The sequence below is a fragment of the Peromyscus californicus genome, unplaced genomic scaffold (genome assembly GCF_007827085.1).
Source record: "Peromyscus californicus insignis strain IS unplaced genomic scaffold, ASM782708v3 Scaffold_12__1_contigs__length_115047231, whole genome shotgun sequence".
NCBI classification, from domain to species: domain Eukaryota; kingdom Metazoa; phylum Chordata; class Mammalia; order Rodentia; family Cricetidae; genus Peromyscus; species Peromyscus californicus.
The window spans coordinates 50,621,363-50,648,537 of record NW_026294413.1 but is presented as its reverse complement, the minus strand read 5'-3'; the positions used below and the strand labels follow the sequence as shown (position 1 = coordinate 50,648,537).

The window sequence follows — 27,175 nt, the reverse complement described above, 5'->3', positions numbered from 1 at the left end:
TTAGTAAAAGCTCTCTTCTAAAAGGAAATTCTCCGTCCCTAAATATCCACTTGGCTGTGCTAAAGCTCTGACAGTATTACCAAATGAACACTAAAGGCAAGGGTCAAAACACCTTTCAAACCAGGACTCGCTTCCAGATCAAATTCTCCACAGGCTCTTGATGTTTTAAAATTTCTCACCTAAAGTCAGAATTCAAACGTTTTGTCTCAGGAATCTGTAGCAAAACCACTCTCGGGTATTTGTTTTTGCGTGTATACAACATTGTGTACAGGTGCCGGTGGGACACAGAAGAGGGTGTTAATCCCCGGAGCTGCATTTACACCAGTCTGAGCCACTACTCACACGGGTGCTGGGAACCGAACTTGGGTCCTCTAGAACAGCAGGAAGCACGCTTAACTTTGAGCCATTGCTCCAGTCCTTCTCTCAGGTGCTTTACATGAAATGGATTCTCAATTATTTCAGGTAAGAAGCAACCTGAGATATAAACCAGGAGTGGTGCCTCATGCCAGTAATCCTAGCACCCAGAAGCAGAGGCAGAAGAATCACCCTAAGTTCAAGACTAGTCTGACTAGATACTGAGTTCCCGGTCAGCCTGGTTTCCAGAGAGAGACCATCTCAAAAACTGAAATAACAACAAATCCCTTCTGTAACTTGTCTGTTTGTGGTATGTGTCTGTCTTCCTACTACTAGAGGCCAGTGCACATCACTAGTCTGAACAGCACAGAAACCTTGTCACAACTACTTGGATCCCCATCATGTGCTTGCTGAAAAGGTTAGGCCTCGATAATAACTTTCCATTAAAAAGTAAAAACCTACTTTCTATCAGGCAGCATCATTCAAGTTTGATCTAAGTGCCACTTTAACAGCATCCACAAAAAATCAAATGTAGTTATTAATGGCTTACTTTATTTTAAAAAACTGATTTTATACCTATATGTAGAGAACTAGGTTTTATAAAATAGTTTCATTCTCTATGTATGTGGATTACCTCAAATATGGAGAACCAAATTCTTCTTTGGTTTTATCTTATGGGAAAAACAACACACAGTCTCATGACACAGCTTTGTGATATTTATATTCCATTGCACAGATGCAGGCTATACAAATTAGTAACATGAGTCGTTTCTTCAATCCAAACATTTGTCTAAAATCTTATTACAGCAGAGGCCTAGGATATTAAAACATCAGGCTGAAATCATCCTCTAAAGTAGTTAAATGCAACACAGAAAATACTGCACATTTCAGTTAAAGGAGTCTTTGAGGGTGGGCTCAAACATAACAGCTAGGGGGTAGGGCTGGTAGCAACGACAAGTCAGTCACTGTGGTCCTTTCTAACATCTGCATTCTGTAGGTAACCCTTCCTCTTGGAAGTGCAGAAATAACACAGAAAAATCCAGATAAACGAAATTATTCCGAGTATGTGAGCTCTATGGAGAAGCAAATCTTACCTAGGACCCCACACATTTGCTAATTCAAATATCAAAGACACCACACTTAGAAAGAAGAAAAGGTTTTGTTTGTTTTGTTTTTTTAAGATAATGGTTTTAATTGAATTAAATGAGATGAAAAGACAGTGAAGCCCTGTTTGCTACTTACATGAAAAGAAGATTTTAAAAAATAATCACTGCACAAAATACAAGGGGAGGGCTATGCTGTGGCATTACATTTCTCCCCACGCTTTTCTTGACTGCTCAAGAACAAATTGAAGTTTCCACAGCAAATTTGTTCTCGAAATGCCGAATGGTGAAACAGTTACTGGCTTCGCGCTTCTGAATACCTGTTTGGGAAGGTAAAGGGTTTTATTTTAAAGGTTTTGGTTCTGTCATCAAACTATTCACATTCATTCTCACAGTAGCTCTTTAGATATGAAGGAGTATGCCACTAGCCGTCCCTAGTTCCCATCCTTTATAAAGTTATTCTCCACTGTGTCTTTTCATACATCCTCGCAACTGGTTGCAGTGCTTTACAAACTGCCAGCAGATGTATGAGCTTGAAGGTTTGGGAACTGTTCTAGTGATGTGTGAAGCATTCAACACACCTGTGTCTGCCTGAAGAACAGATTAACATCATTCTGTCAAACTAGTTTTAGAAAATTATAAGCGAGGATGGTAACTTGTATGTAAGATGACTCATCAACCTGAGGTGAGAATAATGTCATTACAAGGATGAGAAAAGCCAGGAAAGCATCTTACTAGGTTGACGCAATCCCTGAGAAACCAGACTGCAGTGTCACTGATGGCACGCTGGACTTCGTGTTGTCACGTGCACTTTTATTTTGCATTTGTAATGGGCACATGCTGCTACTCTTACTGTTGGGGTGGGGGGACAAGGTTAAGTGTCTGGGCAAAGCCTCATGGCTGTGTCAATGCTCTGGATTCCTCACCTACTTTTTCTTCCTAAGTCACCTGGCTATGGCTGTCCTCAGCAGGGTCCAAAAGGTAAATGGCATTGGGTGACAATTCAGATCCCCAAGAATCCAAGTGAAAGGCTGAAGAGAGATCTCTGGATAATGAGACCTCCTCTTTCCTGTGGCTGGGCCATAGTGGGGATGTAGAAACTAACCTGACTTTTCTACATCCAGGTTGAGGAGCGGGCATCTCAAGGCAATGGCATTTCAGGCTGGCTGACTTGATCTGGAAGTGGGTCTGGGATTAAGATGATTCTAAGTCCTAGAAATCCTAACCAAGTGTGACACCGTATCCCTGTACTTTCTCACCTGAGGCAGGAATATCACTCACAATGCCTAAGCATTATAGGAATTATCTAATCGTCCTTACCTCGAATAGTGTCTCTGCGCTGTAGCTTGTAGGTCTCCTTGTCATGACACAGTCGGTAGATGAAGAAGCCCAGGTGGTCCACGTTTTCGATCCGGTCGGTGATCACCATGTGCTCATGGAGGAGGTAAGACTGGGGCAGGTAGGTTCCAGCCTACAATGCAAAAACGTGACGCCAAACCTTCAACACATGCACTGAGCAACTCGGGGTGGGATGGGGGGTGGTTTACGAATATTTAACCATCTGTTTTCATAGATACAGTTTTGGTTTTTGAATTGGGGTCTCACTCTGTTGCCCAAGCTAGTCTTCAACTCCTGGATTCAGCTGCTGCTTCTGCCTCAACCTGCCAAGTAGACAGGACTAACTACAGGCACGTGTCACTGTACCCAGAAATATGTACAGTTTTGTTGTAATACAGCCATGCCCATCACTAAGGCACTAGAATTAAATCGGGGGTTAATATTCATTTTCTAGTCCTTCAGGAAAATTTAAATGGGATGAAAAATTGCTTTTACTATTTTTTAATTTCTATTTTATTTATCATTAACTACGTATGTAGGTAGTGTGTGTATAATATGTGCATGTGTAGTGTCTGTGTGTGCACAGTGTGCAGGTGCATGTATATAGAACGTAGAGGCCTGAGCATGGATGCCAGGGGACCCCCTCCTGCAGCTGGATCTTTCCCTTCCGCTGTGGGTTTTATGGATTGTGCTCACACTATCAGGCTTGCATGGCAGGTGTTTTTACCCACTGAGCTAGCCAGCCCAGTTCTGAATGTTTTTTAAAATGTTATTTCTTTTTCTTTTTTATTTTTCTCGTTTTTCAAGACAGGTTTTTTTTTTTTTTTCTGTGTAGCCCTGGCTGTCCTAGAACTCACTCTGTGGACCAGGCTGGCCTCAAACTCACAGAGATCCATCTGCCTCTGCCTCCTTAGTGCCGGGATTAAAGGCATACGCCACCACCGCCCGGCTAAAAATGTTTTTAACTTCAAATTTAATTTAAAGCATTAAAAAGAAGCAAAAACAGCACACAAATGTCAGCCCTTAGTTGTAAAACCCTTGGCTACACTCCAGAAGGGTGAGCTCCAAGAAGGCTAAATTTTCAAAGAAGAATTTCAAGACACTGTACCCATATCGTTAATCAGAAATGGAAAACACTTGATACCACTTGATACCTTGATGTTAATAAGTAGCTCCAACAGGTTTCTGGGTGGCATAACGATGGATGTGTTCAGAGGAATCACGTAGCACTTATCCAGGTTAAGGTCCAGGTAAGCAGTCAGTTTCTGGAGAAAAGACACATCTCAGTCAGATGTACCTCAGTATACCTGAGATACACAGCAACTGGGCTCGAAGAACGGTACCGGCAACAAGACAGGCTGGCTTTAGAATTTCTCTAAGTCTTGCATTTCAGTAAATCAAGAACTTGGTGGCATCAGCAGACAAGCCACAGGCAGCGAGGTGTAAGGCCAGGCCTCAGAGGGAGAGGAACCTATTTCTGTTTATCTCATTTTAGACAGCGCTTCACTGTGCGGACCAGATGGCCTCAAACCTGTGATCCTCCTGTCTCAGCTTCCCCCGTGCTGGGATGAGACTCACGCTTTGAGTCACCAACTCTCCCCATCCTCTCTCCTAAGTAACAACTAAACCCTAAATAGAAGAATTCAGCAAACATTAAAATTAAAACTGCAGATACCCTAGAGAACCTGCATACTTTTCATAGCCCTGTACGTTCACTCACCTTGTTAAAGTCATGCACAATGTTGGCAGGATCGCTGTCTGCAAACTCTGGGACAGGCACACTGATGAATTCAACCTCATCCTCCTCGAAGATCTTAATATTCTCTTCAATGGTCTGGTAGCGAGCAGCTGGGGCGTCCGCGGAGGGCTCATTCAAGATGACGTCATCCTTGATGTACTTTAGTCCGCAGTAGTACACATCATCTGGCTACGGAGTTGAAAATACCGTTTCAGCAATTCCACAGGAGACAGGTTTTTAACTGTAAGCCTTACTTAAGCTGCCACCTCTATCTAAATGGTGTTTTGCTTACAAACTCCTACTTTTCAGACGACAAGTCAGGCAGTTTAATTACAGAGCCAACACATTCTTTATCAGATTCCAAAGCTGTCTTTTGGGGAAAAAAAAAAGGCCTTTCAGAAGGAGAAAAGCAGCTGATTTCCTCTTGCCTCTTTGTGGTAGATAAAAAACAGTGTGAAAGCTATCTGGTGTCAAGTAAATACGAAGAAACACACAGGCCTGCTTCTACCTGTAGGCAGTTTCTCATAGAACACATTCAGAAACAAGAAATGTTTTCCTTTGGGACAGATCTCAGGTAGCCCAGACTACCCCATATCTTGCTATATAGCCAAGGATAACCCTAAACTTTTGATTCTTCAGCTCTACCAGGCAAGTGCTACTATGGCCAGTTTATGTAGAGCTGAGGGACTGTGCCCACTCACATAGACAAGAAATAAATGTGTATAATAAAAAATATTTAAAAAGTATATGTATATAAAAGACTAAGAGTGCTTGGGGGGGGAGGGTGGCGCACACCCTTAATCCCAGCACTCAGGAGGCAGAGGCAGGCAGATCTCTGAGTTTGAGGCCAGCCTGGGCTACACAAAGCCAAGTTCCAGGACAGCCAGGACTGTTAGAGAAACCCTGTCTCAAAAAACCAAAAAGAGCCAGGTGGTGGTGGCGCACGCCTTTAATCCCAGCACTCGGGAGGCAGAGCCAGGCGGATCTCTGTGAGTTCGAGGCCAGTCTGGGCTACCAAGTGAGTTCCAGAGAGGCGCAAAGCTACACAGAGAAACCCTGTCTCGAAAAACCAAAAAAAAAAAAAAACCAAAAAGGAAAGAAAAAAAAAAGGTTCTGTAACAAAGCGTTTTGGCACCAAATGTTCTCTTGACAGTGGAATTGCAAATTATTTTCCTGTATGTTATACTTCGTATAAAAGAAAACAAAACACTACCTTTAAAAAGATGTTGCCAGAGGGATCAAAAGTTCAATGCCAGACTTGTCTACGTAACTATTTCACAATAACCAAAAAAAAAAAAAAAAATACATTTACCCTATTAGTTCAGTAATGTTTATCAAAATGCCATCATCTTGAATAAGACTGAAAATGAGCATGGAATTCATATAACCTTTGGAAGAAGTCTTCAAAATTAGTTTAAAAATCTCATTGCCAAGTCTTTCCCCTACTTGAAACATTAAAAAGTTTGAAGTAGTCACACAAGCTTTAAAGTAAATGTCTCCAAAGATTCCTTAAGGACGGGGTGGGGGTGGGGGGTGTCTGGCAGATGATATCATAAACTGTAATTAAGTGGAATCAGTATCTTAACACACTGAGAACACTATGAGCACTAGGTTACAGGCAGCTTTCACCAAAAGTGACTTCATCATCTCTGCAAGTCACCCAACTCTTAGACAAAGCTACAGCAAGAACCATCATGTACTGACCCAAACTGGCTAACCAGTGATGGGTCTGTCAACATCGCAGCTTGTAATTCATCCAAAGATATCTCTTTACTATCAAATATGGTAGAAAGTTAAAGTCTATTTTGAAAAATATCATCCAACAACTTAAACTCATCCGCAGCATCCAAACACCGTCATTCTGCTTTCAATGACTTTGTGTTTAATTTTCTGGTAAACACACAAGTAATGAAAGGCTCCAGACAGATGGTGCACACTTAAGAGCAAGGTAGGGACCGTGTTCTAATTCACAGTGGAAAGGAGAAAAAAATCCAGATAAAAAACGGACTCTTCTGGAGCTGGCAAGACTGCTCACCGGGTAAAGGTACTTGCCACCAAGCCCAACAGTTTGAATTCAATCCCTGGGACCTCCAAGGTAAAACGAGAGAACTGACTCCCCCAGCTGTCTCTGGGGAGTTAGTCCATGCCCCCTCCCCCATAAATAAATTAAATAAATAAATGTAACAAAAAAGTTTAAATATCTTTTTATGATACCTGAAGTGCAAAATACTTGTACAGGTATGCGCCTCCGAGGATGACCCCAGCAAGCATGAAAGCCAGGCCAAAGCACATGCACCAGCACCACGCTCTTCTCTGTCCAACAGGAACCACCTCGTCCGGGTCCTAGAACGTGGAAGGGATAGCCAGTTACTATGCAGAATCACAGAAGGTAAAGACCAAAGGAGGTAGGGCTCTGATCAAAACCAACCATGGAATGAGGAAGAAGGGCATCAAGACCCCTATGCCTCCTCAGACAGGATGGACACTGGTCCGTCCCCCCCCCCAATATTCCATCTACTAACCATGTCATTTGAAATTCAGAAAAAGGTTAACCCAAGCTTGTCTTACAGTATTATAAGGTTGCATTACACAGCTTATGTATTTCCTAATTGGATCATTTATAAAATTGTTAGCCTTTACAAGAAATTTACTGATTTCATTAAACCATTCCTTGCAATCTACAGGAAAAGCTTACAAGAACACTAGCAAAAGAGTGATAAGATAGGGTACTGAAATCTTTGAATAAACAGAACCTAAAACAAAGATACTTATCTAGAATTAATTCTATAATTCCACCCCTTCCCGAATCTCAGTTTAATAATGGTTTTCACTTTCTTTTGAGGAACTAACCCTAAAACCCAGTATGGACTACCTCATCAGAAAATGGTAAGCATGACAGAATAACTGTTTGAATGATCAACAAAAACACAGTGAGTCAGTCTTATTGGCCCAAGAGAGCAGCTACGGCTAATGTGACAAGTCCCTGAGGAAAGAAAACTACAGTTCTATATTTCTGATTCTAAGATAAGAGATCATATCTGGACACTACTGGGCAAAGTCCAATTCCAGGTATTGTAGCCACAAGAACAATGTGATGCACTCAAAAAAAAAAAAAAAAAAAAAACTGTTTTGCTGAGAGAGGTTCTTACCATGTAGCCCAGGCTGACCTCAAATCTGTAGCAATCCTGCTGCCTCTGCGCTGTAACTGCTATGATTACAGGCATGTGCCATTACATTCACAGGGTAGGAAGCTTCATCTTTAAACATAGAACCTTACAGAATAACAAATAATATTCAATGTCGGGTTCAGACCAAATGCTGTGGAGAGGACTTCATTTTAGGTAGTTCTCATCAATGACTGTGTAGAACAAGTCTACTGAAATGCAGCATGGGATGGGAGGGAACCTGGAAGAATTTATCAGGTATCCTAGTAGTGGAAAGTTCTAAGAACTCCACAGGTGATAAGGCTTTATAGACCTGAACAAGAAAGCACGCAAGGTCTGTTTGAGCTTGCATGACGATGTCTCAGGAGACAAAGTATTCCCAGCATAATTACTCTCAGGGTGGGGGCAAGTGTGGGGTTGGAATGGTAGATGAAAATGGTCACTCTTAGCATTTGGTATCAGCTGCTCAGTAAGCCAAGGATGCACATACCCAAGCCTATCTGCCAGGTTCCCGCCTACGAGTGCATAAATGAACAGCTAAGGACCATGGGTGGATGTCAAAAAAGAATATGCAGCCTCACTGTTACACGGACAGTGAGTTCTCAGGCTTTGGGATTTATCCTTTTAACTATGCAACAAACAATTAATTCTGAAAATAAATTATACTTGTCTAATATGTTTAAACAGTTGTATTAGGCATTAGGAATACAGACTCTGCCAAGGAAAAGATGGGCTGGACCATTCTAGAAAATAAATCCACAAAAGAGCCAAGTAGACTGTGTATACCTATAATTCTAGCACTTGAAGGCTATGGCCAGTGACTGCCATGAGTTGGAGATCAGCCTAGACTACATAGTGACCTCTAGGCCAGCCTGATCTATCATATAAAACCCCATCTCCTGTCTAATAAGACACAAAAGAACATAATATGGGCTCTGATAGGAAAAGAAAAATGCATACAGCATATGAGACAGGATGAGTTAGGGAGAGACTTCCCAGGGAGAGAACATGGCATCCAAGTTTACAGGACAAACAGACATTGCCAGACAGAAGACAATGTTCCAGGAAATGATATAAAAGGTAAAGAATGAATAAAATCACAAAGGCAGGATACAGGACACTGCCAGGGAGACGTGGTGCAGCTGCATGTTCAGGATGGTGGGAGGAATCCTAGGATGAAGAGAAGTAACTGGGGCAGGCCACAGAGGGCCTTGGTATGGAATTGAATTCTTAAGTTATTTTAAAAAATTGTTCTGGGACAGCAGAACAGATTAATTTGTTAAAGAACTTCACTTTAAAACACTTTTAAAGACCGTTATCAGCACCTGAAACACGGCTTGAGAATAAAGGTATCTACAAGAGTCTACTTGAGTAGCTAAATTACAGACCCAAGTCCATATGCCATCGGAACTTGTGCACAGCTCTGCCACCTTTAAACCTGACCTGTTTCCTCCATATTGCTCAGTCACTTGCTTCCTTGCATTAGACATTCACGTAGATCTTATCTCTCGTTACTAGGCTAGACAGTTCCTGTGTTTATTCATGTTCATTCTGCATTCCTGGAAACTCTAAGTCACGCTTGGCACTTAGTTAACATGCAGATAATTGATGACTGAATGAAGGAAGAGCTTGGCTGTTTAACTTTTCATGATTCACAAAAGTTCTATCAGCAGCCAGAAAGATAATGGCAGGACAACACAATCATCTATGATGCCTAACGAACTGGCTCTCCGGCAAAGGCAGTAACTGCACTTCACCTAACATCTGTTACGGCCAGCTACGAGGAACACACTGGTCGAGATCCCATAAAAAATCCAAATGTGAATAAACCATGCTTCATACTGTCAGCAGTTTACAAACTAAAACAGGTACAACAGACACGATGAGCCACATTACAATCTGAGCTACAGAACACGCACAGACCACATTCAAGATAAAAGTCATTAATAAGGAAGGCTGAGTCTGGTGGCTGAAGCAGGAGAATGGCCACAAACTCAAGGCCAACCTGGGCTACATTGTGCTCCAGGTCAGCCAGGACTAAAGTGTCAAAAAATGAAAATAAAATAAACACAGAAAAGCAACAACAACAAAAACCTCACAGCGCAAACCCCATAGCTGTTGATTTACTAACACCCACACCACAGCCTCTAGTCAGGAGGACGGGATGCTCATTGTTAAAGTGGAGCCTGTCTCTGCTCAGTGCGGTACCTGATCCCAGCCAGGACCCAGACTACGACAGGCACAGGCTGAGAAAAAAGAGAACTGTAGAAATCGAACCAAGTCAATTACTCTACTAAAGATCAATTATAAAACATCACCTGCCCTTGGACAGGGTGGCCTAAGTCTATAATCCTGGCACCTGAAAAGCAGAAACAGAAGAATCAAGAGTTCAAGGTTGGGCTGGCGAGATGGCTCGGGGCTTAAGAGCCTTACTGCTCTTGCCAGGGAGTCCAGGCTCAGGTCCCAGAACCCACATCAGGCGGCTCACAACCATCTGGAACTCCAGTTCCCAGGGATCCAACACTTCTTAGGACCTGGGGATCTACACGTGGTACATATGCCTTCTCAGGCACATGCATACATACAAATAATTAACTGTTTTTAAAAATATTAAATAAATTCAAGGTAATCCTCCCTAGATTTAAGAATGCCTAGGTTTTGGGAACCTACTTCAAAATACCAAAAAGAAAAAAAATAAATAAACCACCTGTTAAATATTTATAGGATCATTAGTCAAATGTCCTAAACTAAAACCAACCCAAATATTCATTAACCATTAAGTAGATTTCCATTTATCACATTCATATTCTGAAACAGCAGAGGTCCTGTATTTTGTGAGAAGCTCACCCCCATGTTCTCAGGAGTGTTTTTCATTCTCTTAACACTAGTACTTAAAATATGTGTTAGAAATCTCTTCAGAAACTCAGGTCTGCTTCAAACAAAAAAAGAAGAGAACTCACTAACAAGCAAACCGTTCACTGGGGTCTGTAACTGTACCTGGCCTGATTAACTCAAGTCACTGTACTGCCCTGGAACTGGTGCACCTCAACTATGCTGAGAACTCCCGCAGGTCCCACATAATTATCGTCTCATTAATGCTCCTCAAAGTCAAGGCTTTAGCCCAGTTTATAAAGGAGACAGCAAGGCACACCTGGGCCTACTCCCATCCTCAGCAGCAGACAGAGCCCAGCTTGGTGGTCAAAGGCCTTCATCTCGGCTACCCAGGAGGCTGAGCAGATGGGCTACAGCGCGAAGGCAGCCTGGACAACCTGAATTAAAGAGACCGGGATGCAGTGTGGTGGTGGAGTGCTCTGCGACACACAAAGACCCCGCCTAGTTCAGTCTCTAATGCACAGACGGGGCTCCGTAAAGTATTCTCTCTCCGGTACCACAGTGTTTTCTGGTTGGAATAAATCTTACTGGACAGTAAGGCAAGATCTTAAGCAACATGAAGGCTAAATTGTGCTTTACTTCCATTAGTTATGAATTAGGTCAGCTCGGTCAGTTCCCTAAGAGGCCTCAGTAAGTGGGCTTCCGTCAGAAGCTCAAATAAAATGTAAGGTTCACTTTTTTTAAAAAATTCTGTTTCAAAGTAACAAATACTTCACATCCTTCGCCACTTCTATTTGAGCCTTATTTACATGATGAATGGAGTGTAGAGCTTTTTAGGAGACGTTTTCCAAAGCTCTTCATATGTAATGTTTTCCCTTTCACAGCAGATGCTGCAGCAGTGTCTTGGAAACCACAGTAGTGTGGAGGAAAGTATCCCAAGTATTAAACATACCAGGCCAGGCTAGGACGGAGGTTAAGTGGGGAGAATGCTTGTCTAGCACAGGGAAGCCCTTGGGTTTGATCTTCAGCATCACCTGCATGAAGAAGCCAGGTGTGGTGGGTCCTGGTGACCTGTGCACCAAGGATGTGGAGGCAGGAGAAGCAGAAGATCAGGGTCATCCTCAGCTACGAAGTGAGTTAATACAGTAGACCCTATCCCTATAAATCAGTAAATAAATATATGTTCCAAACAGAGACAGCCTGGGGTTGGGGAGACTGTGGCATAAAAATACTAGGTATAAAAATAAGACAGAATAGAGGAAAGAGAGCAAAAAGAGAAAAGAATCTTAAGTTCAAAATAGCATGAGCTACTGAACCATCAGAAATAGATATCTACATTTTAAAATATAGGTAAATATTGACAGGGTATTACATAATGAAACAATCCAAAGGAAGTCCCTTGGAGAAGATTTTAGGGGTATTCCCCCCTTGGAGTCCCTCCTGGTCTTGGGAATTCTCTCCTCACTTTTCCATGTGGCTCAGCACTGAGCACTTGCCTGTTGTATTCAAGGTATGGGCTCAACCCTCAATGGTTCACTGATTCCACGCTGCCCTGTGGGCTCCGTTTCATATCTGGAGATTTCTACAGCCTAGAGGATTCTTTCACTTTACAGGCATCTTCACAGTCAGTCCCTCCAACTCTTTCCAGAAAGTGTTACATTGTGAGACATTGAACTGTACAGGTTTTAACTTGGCTCCTGCGTTCACAAAACTTGGATGGAAACTGGATTTTTGTGCTGTAACTATGTCTTTCCCAGATGAATTGAATATTTTCTAAAATAAACAGTAAAAGAACCCTTAAATATGAAAAAAAAAATTTAACTGTTTTTCTTTTTTCCTCTTGGTATTAGGGACTGTACCTAGAATCTACACCCTAGACAAACTCTGTTTCTCCAGCCCATTTTTCTTTTCTTTTAAAACTTTTAATTTTGACGGAAGATCTCAGTTGTCCAGGCAACCCTTGAGCCTGTGGCAGTCTTGCCTCAATCTCCCTAGTCCTCAGGATTACCGGCATGTGCCACCAGGCCCATGAATTCCAGGGTTTAGAGGCTAGGAGATGTCTGCTCACCTGCTTTAGGCTGCTCTTCTCAGTAGAGAAGCATCAAAAAGACACACCTCATGATCTCTCCACCACCAACAGCATCAGTTACCAAGAGCGTCTGATGTCGGTGAAGCAGGACCTCAAGCTGAGAAGGTTAATAGTCTGTTAAGGACAGCAAATATCTGCCTTCTTTCTCCTTCATTCCCATCTGTGTATAAATCCTGTTTCCCAATTGGCTTTTCCAACGGGACTGTCATTGTCTCAATTACTAACCAAGTCCACATAGGAGTATTCATTACCTCTAACACATAAACAGGAAGCAGGGTCCCAGAGCTGGGCATGCGCTGAGGAGCAGAAAGCTGCTCTCTGCATGTAAGTGCCACAGTTCACATCGGCCTCAGCCAAGTTAATTACTATTGAGCTGAAACTAGGCAGCCCAGACCGTGTTGGTTGGGAGTTATCGAGTTAGTCTATATTTAGACTCGGGAAGGGTGAAGAAAGGAGCACTCAGTGGCAGTGCTGAGGTCGGCAAAACTGCTTCTCACGAACACTTTTTTTTTTGGCTAACAAATTCCACAATACACAATACAGAAAGAAAAATAACAATTTAAGCTATTGCATAACAATCTAGAGAAATATACAGAATCTGAACCAAATTATTAGCATCTTATAAAATGAACACATGCCTAAGGTTAAATAAACAAGCAGGTCTGAATTAAGAGAAAAAACTCAGTAAGGCTGTAAAATAAATGCATTCAGTGCTGGAGCCTATCAGTCAATTTTGTATCATTAGGGCAAAGCAGGTACAAAGTAAAATACTATTTTAGGAGTAACTTACAATCTCTTCTTTTCGTGTACCACTTAAAATCTCATGCTTTTCCCACAGTTTAAAGATGACCATCGTTTCTCTGCTTTTTATTCGCTCTCTGCTTTCGGAGCTTTACCAGTGTTGGTAATGCCGAGTTATAAAGTAAGGAGAAATGACTGGCAACTGTTTTGTAAGCAGCATCACAGGCAAGTTTTACCCGTTGTTAGTAAAACAGCCTCTACCAGGGACAATCAGCTGGCAGAGATAGGTTTTTCCCTCCCACCAGAATCTGACTGTTTAAGAGTAACAACCATCTTCCTAAAAACCTTCCAGCATGTCACAGGTGGTCCCCAACTACTGAGAGTCAGGACCACAAAAAAGAACCAAGCCTGTCCCCGACTCATATTTTGTATGGAGCTTAGATTTTAACGAAACACAGTAAAAGTAATTTTATACTTGTATTAAAATGCAAGCAACTCTATTTGATGCAAACCCTTTGGTAATTCTAAGCATATTCTTTTGAAAAAATATGAAATTAATTAGATTTCTACTTATTTATTATCTTACTGCAAGACTGGGAATAAAACCCAGGGCCTTATATTCTACCACTGGCTTACATCACTTGAGCCATACAAAATAACTTAAATGTGAACATTTACAGACAACTTCCATTTGAGTTTGAAGATTTGAAAGTTAAACACAATGACTAAGCAGCTGGGCACAATGGTGTAGACAGCTGCAATTCCAGCCTGAGTGCAAGGGGACCTTGAGTCTGCAGAGAGTGTGCAACACATGGCAAGATTAAAAAAAAAAAGCCGGGCGGTGGTGGCGCAGGCCTTTAATCCCAGCACTCGGGAGGCAGAGGCAAGCAGATCTTTGTGAGTTCGAGGCCAGCCTGGTCTACAGAGTGAGTTCCAGGAAAGGCACAATGCTACACAGAGAAACCCTGTCTCGAAAAATTAAAAAAAAAAAAAAAAAAAGTACTAGGTACTAAGTACCTAATCTCAGGCTCCCGCAAGCAGGTTCACTGGCCTTTCCACGGTGGCCAGGTATGAAGCACTTTGACTCAATGGCTCAGCTGTCTGCACTGAGTGGAGACACCACTGATAACAGTGGAGGTGCCTGGGTGTCAGCTTTGGACTGTGATCCTAGCACTTGGGACACAAGTGCAGGAAGATCAGAAGTTCAAGATCATCCTCCACTACATAGCTGGATTTGAGAGGCCAGCCTTGATTAGAAACCCAAAAACAAATCAATAAATCTAAAATAAAATTAAAGTTCAGTGCAAATACTTGATCTTGGTTCCTTATTCTACCATGCTTCTGGCTCTTGGACGCAGGGATATAATTTTCTAATAAAAGCAGAATTGACACTTTTGAACATGCTGTCAAATTCATAGGAATATACTGATCATCAAGTTATACAGGCTAGTTTAACAAAAGACTACTGAAATCATAGACACAATAAAGAATATTCAGGTTGCCACATTTGAAAATAAATCTTAAAAAGCCACGATATAAATGAAAGGCTGGGCGTGGTGATAAAAACCTAGAACTGCCATCACTCAGGAAGCGGAGGCGGAGGGTCCCGGAGGCACAGGCCAGTCTTGTTCTAGTCAAGCCAGGGCTGCGCTTCAGACACTCGCCAAAGCAGAGAAGAAAGAGAACGTGAAAAATATTCACTGAAAAGTAAAAGTCACAGTTGGAGCAGTGAAGGCATAACGTACAATCCCCGTGTCGGCAGTGAGCTGTCTTCAAGATTACTCCTGAGGTCAGCAGTCTTGGCTCTTTGGAGTGGGACATCAGAAAATGATGGCTCATTTTTCTAGGTCATCTTGTCAGGTCTTAAATTAGTGCCAATAATCCAGACGGTTTCCATTATTATCCATTATTAATTATCATTAGGCCTATTGTTAGTGCAAAGGGAATATTCTAATTAAACTTTCAAGAGCTACGGGTGACGGCAGCGTTGAAAGTCCTAATATTGATTTTCAGCTAATGTTTATCTTCTGAAAACACAATGAAGTGCTGGCCAACGCAAAGCAAACAAACCTTCAGCCACACAGAATGGAAATGACCGACAGCGGGGTTCTATCAACGCTGTCTCCTAGAGGGCAACACCAAAGCATGAGCAGAAAAGCTCAGGCATCTGCAGAGCGGAGACCAGCAGCAGCAAGAAAATGAATGTGCAGAGAACGAGATTCCAGATGGCAGCAGACTGGAAGACGTGGCCAGTGTTCGGCAGTGCCCAGGGACCACAGCTGAAGTAGAACTTGATACCAAACTATCAATGGATCGAACGATCAGCTGGGAATGTGCATGCCTGCAATCCCGGCATTCAAGAAACTGAGACAGGAAGAGTACGTGAGTGTAAGACACAAGCATGGACTGCATCATTCTAGGCCAGCCTAAGCTACAGAAAGAGCCTGGGGAGGGAGGCACGGAGAAGGATAAAGACAGAATCGGCACACTCAGATATGCAAGGCTCTACAAATTTTTAATCACAGATTTTTTTTTAAAAAAACAGATCAAATACATGGAAACAAACGCAACCCAGAATGACTGACTCTCCACTGAGCCGGAAGACACGGAAAGGCAATTAGACTGTCAGAAGATGAACTACCAAAAACTACATACAAAACGAAGCCGCATTCTCTCCAGCTCCAAGGAACAATTGATCAAATCCTGACAAAAGGAAAAGGTTTTAGGGCTGGAAAGATGGCCTGATGGTTGAGAACACTGACTATTCTTCCAAAGGACCCAGGTTCAATTCCTAGCACCCACATGGTGGCTCACAATGGTCTGTAACTCACACATGTGATGCATAGATATATGCATGTAAAACACAAATACACATAAAGTAATTAAAAGTTTTAAAAAAAGGAAAAAGGTTTGATACGAGAAAGGAAGTATAATCCAAGTATATACATTACTCTGATATAAATGGCGCTTGTTGCGTACAACAAAAGCAATGGCTATCAACTTAGCAAGAAGTTACTATGTATACCAAGAGAACAGATCATGTGTGCAGTGAAAAAATACACAAGAAGTTACCATGTATACCAAGAGAACAGATGTGTGCAGTGAAAAAATACACAAGAAGTTACCATGAATACCAAGACAACAGGTCATGTATGCAGTGAAAAAATACACAAGAAGTTACTATGTATACCAAGACAACAGATCATGTGTGCAGTGAAAAAAATACACAAGTTACTATGTATACCAAGACAACAACAGATCATGTGTGCAGTGAAAAAATACACAAGAAGTTACTATGTATACCAAGACAACAACAGATCATGTGTGCAGTGAAAAAATACACAAGAAGTTACTATGTATACCAAGACAACAGATTATGTGTGTAGTGAAAAAATACATATGCACATGCTAACTATATCCATCTTCCATTTGGATACTACTAATGAGTAGTATTAAAACCAGAAAAAAGTATATTAAAAATAAACTTTTGAAAATAACCTGAAAGAGCAGTATAAGAAAGTATTTGCAGTCACTGTTACCCAAATGCAGTCCAGAACCCCGCCTGAGATCCACAGTGCTATTATTTTCCTAATAAAGCTATCGTGTCGTTTTCACTTTCACTCTCCAGTGGGCAGCACAGTTTTCCACAAGCTGAATACGTGACATCTTAACCAACAGCAGCACGGACATGCAGACTCCAGCCGTCTCCTGTCAAATTGTTCACTAACACCGCGCAACTCTGGGGGCCTTCCTCTGAAACCGTTGGGAGATGTTTGGAAATGTTTGAGACTCACAAAATGGCTGCGTATGTTAATGTTGTAGGTGTATTAAGTACTCTGCCTTCTAATATAGTAAATATATCTTTATATAAATCTGTGGAATGCAAAAGTTCCTTAGGTTTATGAACAATTTTTAACTTTTACTCAAGAGGTTCGGAGACCAAAATGTTTGAGAATCCCTGACTCAGAGAAACGTGGAGTTCATATCACCACGTATGGCTAGGCAGCATTTCCAGCATGAAGATACTAAAGTATGCTCTGCTCAGGGAAGCCTCAAAGTGGAGTGGCCTAGTGGCCAAACTGTAATATGAGACCAGAAGTGGCTAAGAAGTGAATGTAATTGCTTCTGATTAACTTAGGGACACTCACATAAGAATAGTGATTGTCTCTAAGGAGAGAAGGGACACTCATTAGAATAGTGATTGTCTCTAAGGAGAGAAGGGACACTCATATTAGAATAGTGATTGTCTCTAAGGAGAGAAGGCATATTGTGAAAGAAAATAATTTTTCCAGTTGGTGGCAAAATTCTTTTCACACTGCCTGGGGTGTTAGTTCGTGTACATACATTTAAAATGATCTGTCACTCAAGAGCATAAATTTTGCTATGTGTAACTAACCGCACCAGGGCCTCTAGAGTGTGTTCCCATAACATATTGCAGGGCTACTTTTTAAAACTAAATTAATCTATTGATACCTATTATGTACTAGAGAAATACACATTTTAGAATGCTAAAGGTTTTTATGTTGAGGTAATCCGGAACGGAAGTGTCAGCACTGTTCTACAACGGACGCGAATCGGGGGCATCCGGAACAGCATCCCAGAAGTCATATCCCAAAGTAGGATTGGCTGCCGGGGGCCTGAGGGCATGGCTTCTCAGTCCTGTAGTCGCTGTGCGGCTGATGGAAACAGAAGCAGAGAGACCTGAGGTGATTTAATCAACACAGCACTTGAGAGATCAAGGTAACGTTCAAACCTGACCCACAACACTTGAGTTTCCATCACTGAACTGTATTGAAGCCCAAACTATATCCCTAGACCCACTTACTGAGGGTACTAGATAAAAAGGATAAATATCATTTCTTAATTCTCTTTTCCCTAATCACCAAAAAATGTAAGCTGTCATTCTATTTCCTATGCCATAGAAGACCAAGCAGAATGTCACACAGGAACACCAGAGCTTTGCTTTCCACATGAAAGGAGATTATAAAATGGTGGTCCATGTAAAGCCATTAGTGGTTCTAGCTAAATTATTGTATGAATTTGAATAAAAATCCTCATTTGCCTTTAAAGCTGTGGTATTAAAGGGTATTATGTGGAGTAGCTCACTGGTAGAGTGTGAGCTTACTCTGTGGGTCCTATAACCAAGAAATAATGATATTATAGGGTATTATGTGGAGTAGCTCAGTGGTACTGCGTGGGCTTATTCTGTGGGTCCTGTAACCAAGAGAAAACTACCGCCTGCAGCAGTGTAAGAAATAAGTCGACCTGATTTTTAAATGAAAACCAGAGAAAGTCTAACTTGCTTACTACGCAGAAACTCCGCTTCCTCAAGTTGCCTTTCTTGGGCAATAAGGCGCTGAGTCTGCCATCCTGTTTAACATGCCTAGCCCTGTTCTAGCTAAAAGTGCTGGACCTGGGGACTTTTTCATACCATCCAAAAGTAAAAGCAAAAACTAAATGAGTAACAATGACCATCTCTCAATGTCACCTTCCCTAGTTTAACAGGGGATCTTCTGGATACCACAATGATCTACGCAATTTAATAAACAACAAGAATTGCATGGTGGTGCATGCCTCTGATTCTAGGACCTAGAGACAGAGGCAGGAAGAATGCCATGGGTTTGAGGCCAGTCTGGCCTACACGGTAAACTTCAAGCTAGCCTGGGTTGCAAAGCAATCTCAGAAAAGGGGAGAAGGTGAGAGAGAAAATAAAGTTAGCTGTTTGCTTTTTTATGGTAATTAATTTCAACCACATACAATAGCTCAAGCTTGACGTCAGGGCACCCAGGAGGCCAAAGCAGGAAGAGTGTGGTGAGTTCAGAGCCAGGCTGGATTATAGTCCTGAGGTCAGCCTAGGTTACAGACTGAGGCTTGTCTCATCAAAAACTTTTAAATTAAATACTGCAATCATGTTTAAGAAAGAAAAATTTAGGTTTAAGCTTTACACTCACTAAAAACAAATTTAATTTCTAAACATAATCTGGCACTAAAAGTTAAAGCCAGGTGTGACAGACAGCACGTGCCTTTAATTCCCACACTCGGGATACAGAGAGGCAGAGCACTATGAGTTTTGAGGCCAACCTGGTCTACATAGTGAGTTTCAGGGGAACCAGGGCTGCCATAGTGTGACCTTGTTTAAAAACAAAAAGTAGAAAAAAGTTCAAAATGTGAATATTAAAAATCTGCCAAAGCTTATTCTTTAAGACATGGAATTCAACTACCTTGTTGAATACTTGTGTAAACAAAAATGTTTATATGACTTTCAAATTCACACCTGAATCTGTCAGCACTTCCAGCCTGAGGCAGGAGGAAACTATAGGTTCTGGGCCAGCCTAGGCAACAATAGTAAAGTCCTACAACAAAAATTAAAAATTAAAAAAAAAAAAGAGGTTCTAATGCCACATACAGTGTCAATTTCTCAAATAAATTTGATATGTAACTTAAAATTGCTAGCGTTAATAAACCAGACTATAAATTTTATTTCAATATTAAGCTTCAGTCGTATTCACATTAGCACCAGGTCATGAATCACTCCAGGAAACCCGTGAGCATGCAAGATAGAGCAGTGAGTGCCAAGTTAGGACGCAGAGTGAGGAGAGTCAACCTGTACCAATAAGGGTCATTTTCTCATTCCTATAACTCAATTCACATTTTCCTGTTGGGGAATAAAAAGTTTATTATCAGTCTAATTTGTCCTAAAATGGGACAACTATTAAAACACTTCTTAGCTTTTTTTTCTCCTCCATTCAATGTCGTAGGGACTTTTAAAAATCAGCAATTCTTAAGTAAGTGTTCATTCAATGACTGGTAACACACCATGAGCTTAAAGCTTGTGAGAATAAGGATCCAAATACAGAAGTGAAAAAAACCACAATTAGGTAAAGAGGAGGTTTTTTGTTGTTGTTTTTTTGTTTTAGTGAAGTTTTGTTTTAGTAATTTATAAAGACAGCACACCAAGTAATGAGATTCATTTTGTTAAGTGGAAAGTTTTAAAATGCGTGCGTAGGGTCACTTCTGCAACGTAATCTCAAACCTTGAACTTTTAGCTATCTGTCTTGTAGAAGACATCAGTGTGAAGCTCCTGCAGAGTGAGTGCCTGGGAGACCAGCTTCACCCAGAAGTAGAGCTCACTGCACGCAAGCAGGGCCCCAGAGTGTTTCTACGACATTCAGATAACCATCACCTTTAAACTGAGAAGCGGCAGGTCCCTTATCTTAACAGGTAGTGGATGGCCTGAATCCTTCGGTGGGAAAGTCCTTAACTTCTCCTCCAGTCTCCAGGCTCTAATTAAAGTGACACATTTAAGGGCTGGAGAAATAGCTCAGGGCGGGGGTGGAAAGCCCTCGGCAAGCATGTACGGAGGCTCTAGGTTCAATTCCCAGGATCACGGAAGTGGAACTCTTGCCAAACAGTTAAAGAGAGCACATTTATTTTGACCCATTTCTTTGTCCAGGATGATCTTTACTCTAACACGGTGTCACACAAAGCGATCCAAGAGACTCTAGTCAAAACACGAATTCAGAAAGCATCCCCTTTTTGAGAAAGAATGCAGCTTTTGAAGCCACTTCAAATATTTGGGCTATGGTTTGAAGAAACTGAAATGTCTCAGATTACTGCCTCGTACATTCTTCTCTGGGCATTAACACACAGGTCAAGCTTTTACAACACATAATAAACACTTGGAAGTTGAACACTGAACACATTAAATATACCCAGATCATAAATGTGTTTGAGATTTTTCTTGTTAAAAAAAAATACTGCTATTAACATAAAACTCTTAGGTGGTAGAGCTGAATTTCATGACTTCTTAGAGGTTTGTGATTATGCCAAGGACAATATCTGACTTTGTCCACCTGGGGAACACTTATCTTCCTGGCACTTAACTTGCCCTCCAACCAATGACAATATGCAACCTCACCCACCCTCAAAAGCCAGAGTGTCCCAGCAGAGATGTACAGAAGCAATTTATCGGTCTCCCAGAATAAAACTCACTTCAGCTATCCATATCCTCTACGGAGGCCAAGACCTAATGAATGTAAATGCTGTGACTGGCTCTAGCTAGGCATGGTGGGGCATGCTTGTCCCAGTATTAAGAGGCAGAGGCAAGAGGATTGTAGCACCTTCCAGGCCAGCCTGATCTAAAGTGAGTTCTAGGACAGCCAAGTCTACTCTATAATAAACTTACATAAGATTATGTTAATAGGTAATGGGATGCACTCTGGTTAAAGAGAGCCAAGTTCCCAGTCCCTCTACAGATCAACACGAATTTTATGTTCTTCTTCTATCCCCTCTCCAGCCACAGAAACACCAAAACCATCATCACAAACAAAAATCTAAATTATTAAATCATTCAGTCCCGATTGTACTGTAAAAATAGAGAAAAATCAGCATAAACCAGGATCCATTCAGCCATTTTGTGACAACTCAATGTGATCTTCACTCTGGGACCCATGCTGTCCATTTTGTTGGCTCTGCAAGCAATTTATCTCTTACAATCCATCACAAGCAGCCTGTGAGGCCGTCTCATGAAGCAAACAAGTTGTTTTGAGGGCTGTAATTGAGAAAAGGGGGTTCATGAGCAGGTACTGCAGCAAGAATTGTTGCTTCCTCCCCGGCTCCACAGTGAGGTAAGCAAAAATGAGAACCCACTTTATTACATAATCCTTCCCTCTATTTAGTTTTTTTCCTTTTTTTTTTTTTTTTTAGGAGGACTCAAGGGAGGGATGGAACAAATTAAGCGTGGAAAGGAAGACAGGAAATTGTCTTGTTAGGGAGAGGAGGAGGTGGTGGTTGTTTTTCCCACAATTAAAACAATTGAATTGTAAGCGGGGTGTGGTGCTATTTGAGTACAATCTCAACACTCCAGGAAGTGGAGACCAGAGGACCAGGAGTTCAAGGTCATCATTAACTATAGACCGAGTTCAAGACCAGCCTGGGTCATGGGAGACCCTGACTCAAAACAAAACCCCAAACAGCAATTTTCATTATTGCAAAAATGCAATTATATAATCCTAGCATCTTCATAGAATTTTAAAACTGAAAGAGTCCTTGCAGGCCATCTGGCTCTATCCTCTCATCTTATAAAAAAGGAAAACTAAAATTTAAGCTTTAAAATAATCGTACAGTTGTATCGGGGCTTATTTGCAACTTCTGATACAGTAACAGTATTTTCTTTGGTATTTGCACATCCACAACAGTTTTCCAGGGTTCAAAAGAGGGCATGAGCACAAAAATCAAGGCCTGTAGCCTGTATCCTAAGTGCATGCGTATCACTTCAAATTGACCTTTGTCACACAAATCACAGTACAACGGTGCTGTGTCTATGCCTCTAAGAGCTCTGTGTCTATACGGACAGGTCTGGGAAGAGGACAAGACCATCAACAGGAAAATGTAGAAGGAAAAGAATGCAAACTAGTTGGGATAGTGCAATCGAAAGAAATAGCTGCTGGAATTACAGCTACTGAAAAGACAAGACTGAAACCATAATGGAGCAGGGGAACTGCTTCCAGAAGGTTCTCTGCGGGGGAAAGAAACAGCAGGAGAGCAGTGTTAAAAGCACAGGAATACATGTTACATAAGCCACTGAGTGACAGGAGGGACCAGAATTCTTACAGCACCGGGCAGTGGATACTCAGTGGGGTAATCCTCAAGCACATTTAAACAAACAAAACAAAAACATCAACAACAAACCCTGATCCATGATTACTGTGGTCTCTAAGAGTTAACATGCTTTTCTTACGGAGTTCTGAACTACAACTAGCCGAGCCTAGCGTGGTCCTCTAGGCCAAAGGAAATGCCCCAGGCAGAACACACTAAGGCTAATTCTGTTCCCAGCCCAGGCGGTCAGACAAGGCGGCTGCCACACCAGCCGGCCCAAAGGAGCACCAGAACATTATGTAATCACTCCGCAGCTCCGAAATGAGATCAGAAGTTCTCACAGATGTCTGTCCTTAAGGAGGCTTTGCCTTTAGCCTCCCTACTTTCATTGTAGATAAATATTGTCGTGTCCCCCTCCCCCAGAAAAGGAGAAAGAATTAAGTTATTTGTTGTAGTAACCAATTTGGCTGTGACTTTTGCGTGTCTATAAAGAAACACGACCCCTCGCTGCTTAATCCCCAGTATTTTTCTTTGGACATAGAGATCAGAGAAATTAAGAAATAAAAGTATGGAGCTATAGTTACTTTGAAATAAAAAACTAAACTATGGTGAGCATATGAGAAATCCTAAGAGCCTGAAAATGAGGTAAGACTTGCCAACAGTCTGATTCAAACCTACTCAGGTAAGTGGATTCTGAGGTTTGTCCAGCGTTTCAAACCTTTACATCAGTGGAATGAAGGATAGAGAAATGACATCATTGGTACTTTCTTAGAGTGGGAGGAGTTATACTTTTAAAATTTAAACAGCAGACACCTATACAATAACATTGAGAGTGTATCTTTGAAGCTGGGCATGGTTGTGCACACCTGTAATCCCAGGATTTGGGAGGAAGATGGAGGAGGCTCAGGGTTGGTTCAAGCCCAGTTTGGGCCAGGTGAGACTCAGTCTCCACAAACAAGGATCCTGACGGGAGGCTGTGGTGACTTGAGTCCTTGACTACAGGCCTATTTTACATGAAATGTGCATCCGACAAGGGGATAAGATAATTGGCTAAGGCAATTTCCACTTGTGAATTCGAAACATTTTCAAGACCAAGACTGTTTGCACTGGGTTCGGGAAAACAATAGGAAAGGCAGAACCTTTGATCCTTTTAGGGAACCAGCTTAATCGCGCTATCTCAAGGGAAGGCAGTCATTTAAAAATCAACCTGATGTTTGCTTTTAACTGGAACATTTCCAGAAAACGAGTGCAAGCCGCCCAGATTGCCATTGTATTCTCAAAAAAATTTTATAGGGCATTAGTGGCCTGTTTCCTAATAGTAATTTTCATTACATCATAAAAAAAAAACACCCCTTATTACTCGTACCAGGGACACGAATGATTGTTTTTGAGTCAAAACTGAAACTACCCAAGTGATAATAAGTACTGAAAAGTATTAGTGAAAAATTAAGCAACATCTACAGTTAGTATCTGAAGGTATCAAATGTCTGCAGCCTAAAGACGTGGCCGAAGAGTAAAACTTAGGAGACAATTATATTCATATTTAAAAACATTATCGTAAGTCACTTTAAAAGAGTGAATCCAGCGACGGCTTCAATCATGCTTATTCGGTGTTTACTGAGGATTTGGTGAAATGAGGGTGAATTTTGTAGGAGCAGGAGCAAATTCCTGCGTTTGGATTCCAGGTTTCCCTTTATCAGCAGTCCCCAGAAAGACGCTGATAACATTTAAAAGTCAACTGTTGGCTACACGGAACAGCTACAATAGTAATTACTTTCACCTGGAATGTTTGTTCCAATAATAAAATCGCCACCCAGAAACTACTCCCAGAATACTGTTGTTGTCCTCTCCCACTCCCACGCCCCCCCGCCCCCAGACCCCAAGGTGAAGTTCACCTGCCAACACCGAAGGCCATTTGTAGGCAAGAGAGTTTGTAAAATAAACTGGCTTCTAAAATTAAGATGCTTACAGTCGCTGGACTTAGTCCAAGTGCTGTTCAGCCTAGAAACGAAAGTAGGAAACAACAGAGGTTTAGGCTTGTTATGATGTCAGCCATTTTAGGCACAGTATTTATCCTGGAAGAAAGTGCCAAACTCGGCGGTGGCGGGGCCAGTCGCTGCAGGTCCCCCGGCGACCAAACCAGGTGCAAAAGCAGCCCGAACTCGCACACCTCTGCAACTGTCCCCGCGGGGGTCGCCAGGGCCGAGACCCCGTCCCGCCCGAGACACACGCACCACGGTACCCGGGAGCGGAGGGCCGCTCGGGGCACCCGTCCCCTCCGCGGGGACCCCGCCCGCGACCCCAGCCCGGACCTTGCAATCCACCGCCACGGCATCCGGGGGGATGATGAGCGCCTCCTCGCTGCTCTTGGGCTCGTCCTTCTTGGCCTCCTTCTGGGCCAGCGCCGAGTTGAACGTCACCTTCACCATGGTGCGGCCTGGGGCGCCCTGCGGGCGGCGGCGGCGGCGGCGGCGAAGGCTGGGGTCGCGAGCGGCGGGATCCCGGCTGCGGGTGCAGCCTAGTCGGCCGAGCTCGGGGCGCGACTCTGCAGCGGAGGAGCGGACTGCGCGACAGCAGCAGCGGATCCGAGCAGCTCGGTTCCCGGCCTCGCAGCTGGGGCACGGGCGCGGGGAGGGGCCCGGAGGGGCGGGGCCTGTGGGGGCGGGGCGGGGCCTTGTGCGGGGCGGGGCCTGGATCCACGCCAGACCCTCCCTGGGCCCCCACGCTCGCCGGGAATCCGGCCAGGTTTTGTGGAGGGCGCGCCTGGTTGAGCTGGGACTTGTTGCCCCTCTGGGCTGCCTGGATTTTCCGGTTCTGAATTCACTTCCAACTAGTTGACCTCCGGCGGGGGCTCAGTGTGGCTGGTTGATAAGAAAACGGGGTGAACTCTGCTGCTTGGCTGCATAGGTTAAGTTAACCTCTGATAGCCCCCCTCCCCCAGTCTCTTCGATTGTGAGGCCCCAAGGCCGTGGAATTTTTGTGTGAGAAAATAAAAAATAAATAAAATGAAAACTCCGTTTACTCATTTCTTAGCAAGAGTCTCAATAGAGCATAGGAATATTTGAAGCACTGTGTCCTGGTGGTGATCTGACTTATCTCCCACAGACCTCACCCTAAGGCGTTGCCTGACTCACGAGGCTGGTCTTTTCTTCCTCCCTCCAGAGGTCAGTGCCAGCCTGGACCAAGTCCTGCCTGCCTAGTCCCAATCTAATGACAAGGAACCCTCTTTGGCGATTTGTATTCCTGAATCCCACACCAGTAAAAACAAATATAGCAACCATGCTCATTTGTAAAAACAAGTTAAATATGCGTATATATACAAATATATATATATATATAAATATATGTATTTATTTATATGTATGTATGTATATGTGTGTGTGTGTGTGTGTGTGTGTGTGTACACGCACCAGGCCAATCTGTGATTTGTGACAATGTACTTAGGGTAAGTCCTTATTTTTCTTCAAAATAAGAAAGGCTCCATTGAAGACTTATGCCTGACAGAAGATACTGGTCCATACTACTGCTGGGTCTTCAACTATGTCAGCAGATGTTCCTGTGGTCAAATGGTTGGTCCTGTACCCTTCTGAACACCATCACCCTTGTTCACCAAGAATTGTGCCTGTTGGCCAGAAGGTTCCTGCTGTGTCATTTCTGGCCTAGGAAAACCTTGAAGAAATCAGGTGAGCCTGGGGTTCTTGAGTACTTGACTCTGCTCAAGGAGGGAACTATGTTTTAAAAATCTCCATAGAATTCTGGATCACAAATCCCTGAGAAATTGCTCTTGAGAATAACCTAGGCTGAGAAAGAAACCCAGTCTAGACTTTAACATGTCTTTGGTATTTTGAGATTCCAGTCAAAATGAAATAAGCATGAAAGAGCTGTGTTCCAGCTCTGACCATTTCCACAGGAGCTGATTTGCAAGATTCTCAGCAGCTTGTTTAAATTCCTTCAACTGGAGTCACGTGGTCGAAGGGCAGTCCTGTGGTGTTCAAAATGCCAACTGGCTTTTGACAGCTGGAATGCAGCTGGGCACGGTGTCAAACACCTTTAGTCCCAGCCCTTTGTAGGCAGAAGCAGGTAGGTCTCTGAGAGTTTGAAGCCAGCCTGGTCGACACAGCGAGTTCAAGGCCAGTCCAGGCTGCATAGTAAGATCCTGTTTCAAAACAGCAACAACAGAAATGGAAAAAATGGAAACTAATACCACAAAGTTGACTAC

At 42.6% G+C, this 27,175-nt stretch overlaps 1 protein-coding gene across 1 annotated transcript; it reads right to left on the bottom strand.

The window, feature by feature from the left end:
- Nucleotides 1-1,050: 1,050 nt before the first annotated feature.
- Nucleotides 1,051-25,578, bottom strand: Itm2b (integral membrane protein 2B). The gene is made up of 6 exons (XM_052732762.1): nt 25,269-25,578; nt 6,748-6,876; nt 4,516-4,722; nt 3,950-4,060; nt 2,778-2,928; nt 1,051-1,777 (listed from the first exon to the last, which is right to left on the bottom strand). Exons 1-6 carry the CDS (start codon nt 25,383-25,385, stop codon nt 1,692-1,694), a joined length of 801 nt encoding a protein of 266 aa, XP_052588722.1. The 5' UTR covers nt 25,386-25,578; the 3' UTR covers nt 1,051-1,691.
- Nucleotides 25,579-27,175: the final 1,597 nt, after the last annotated feature.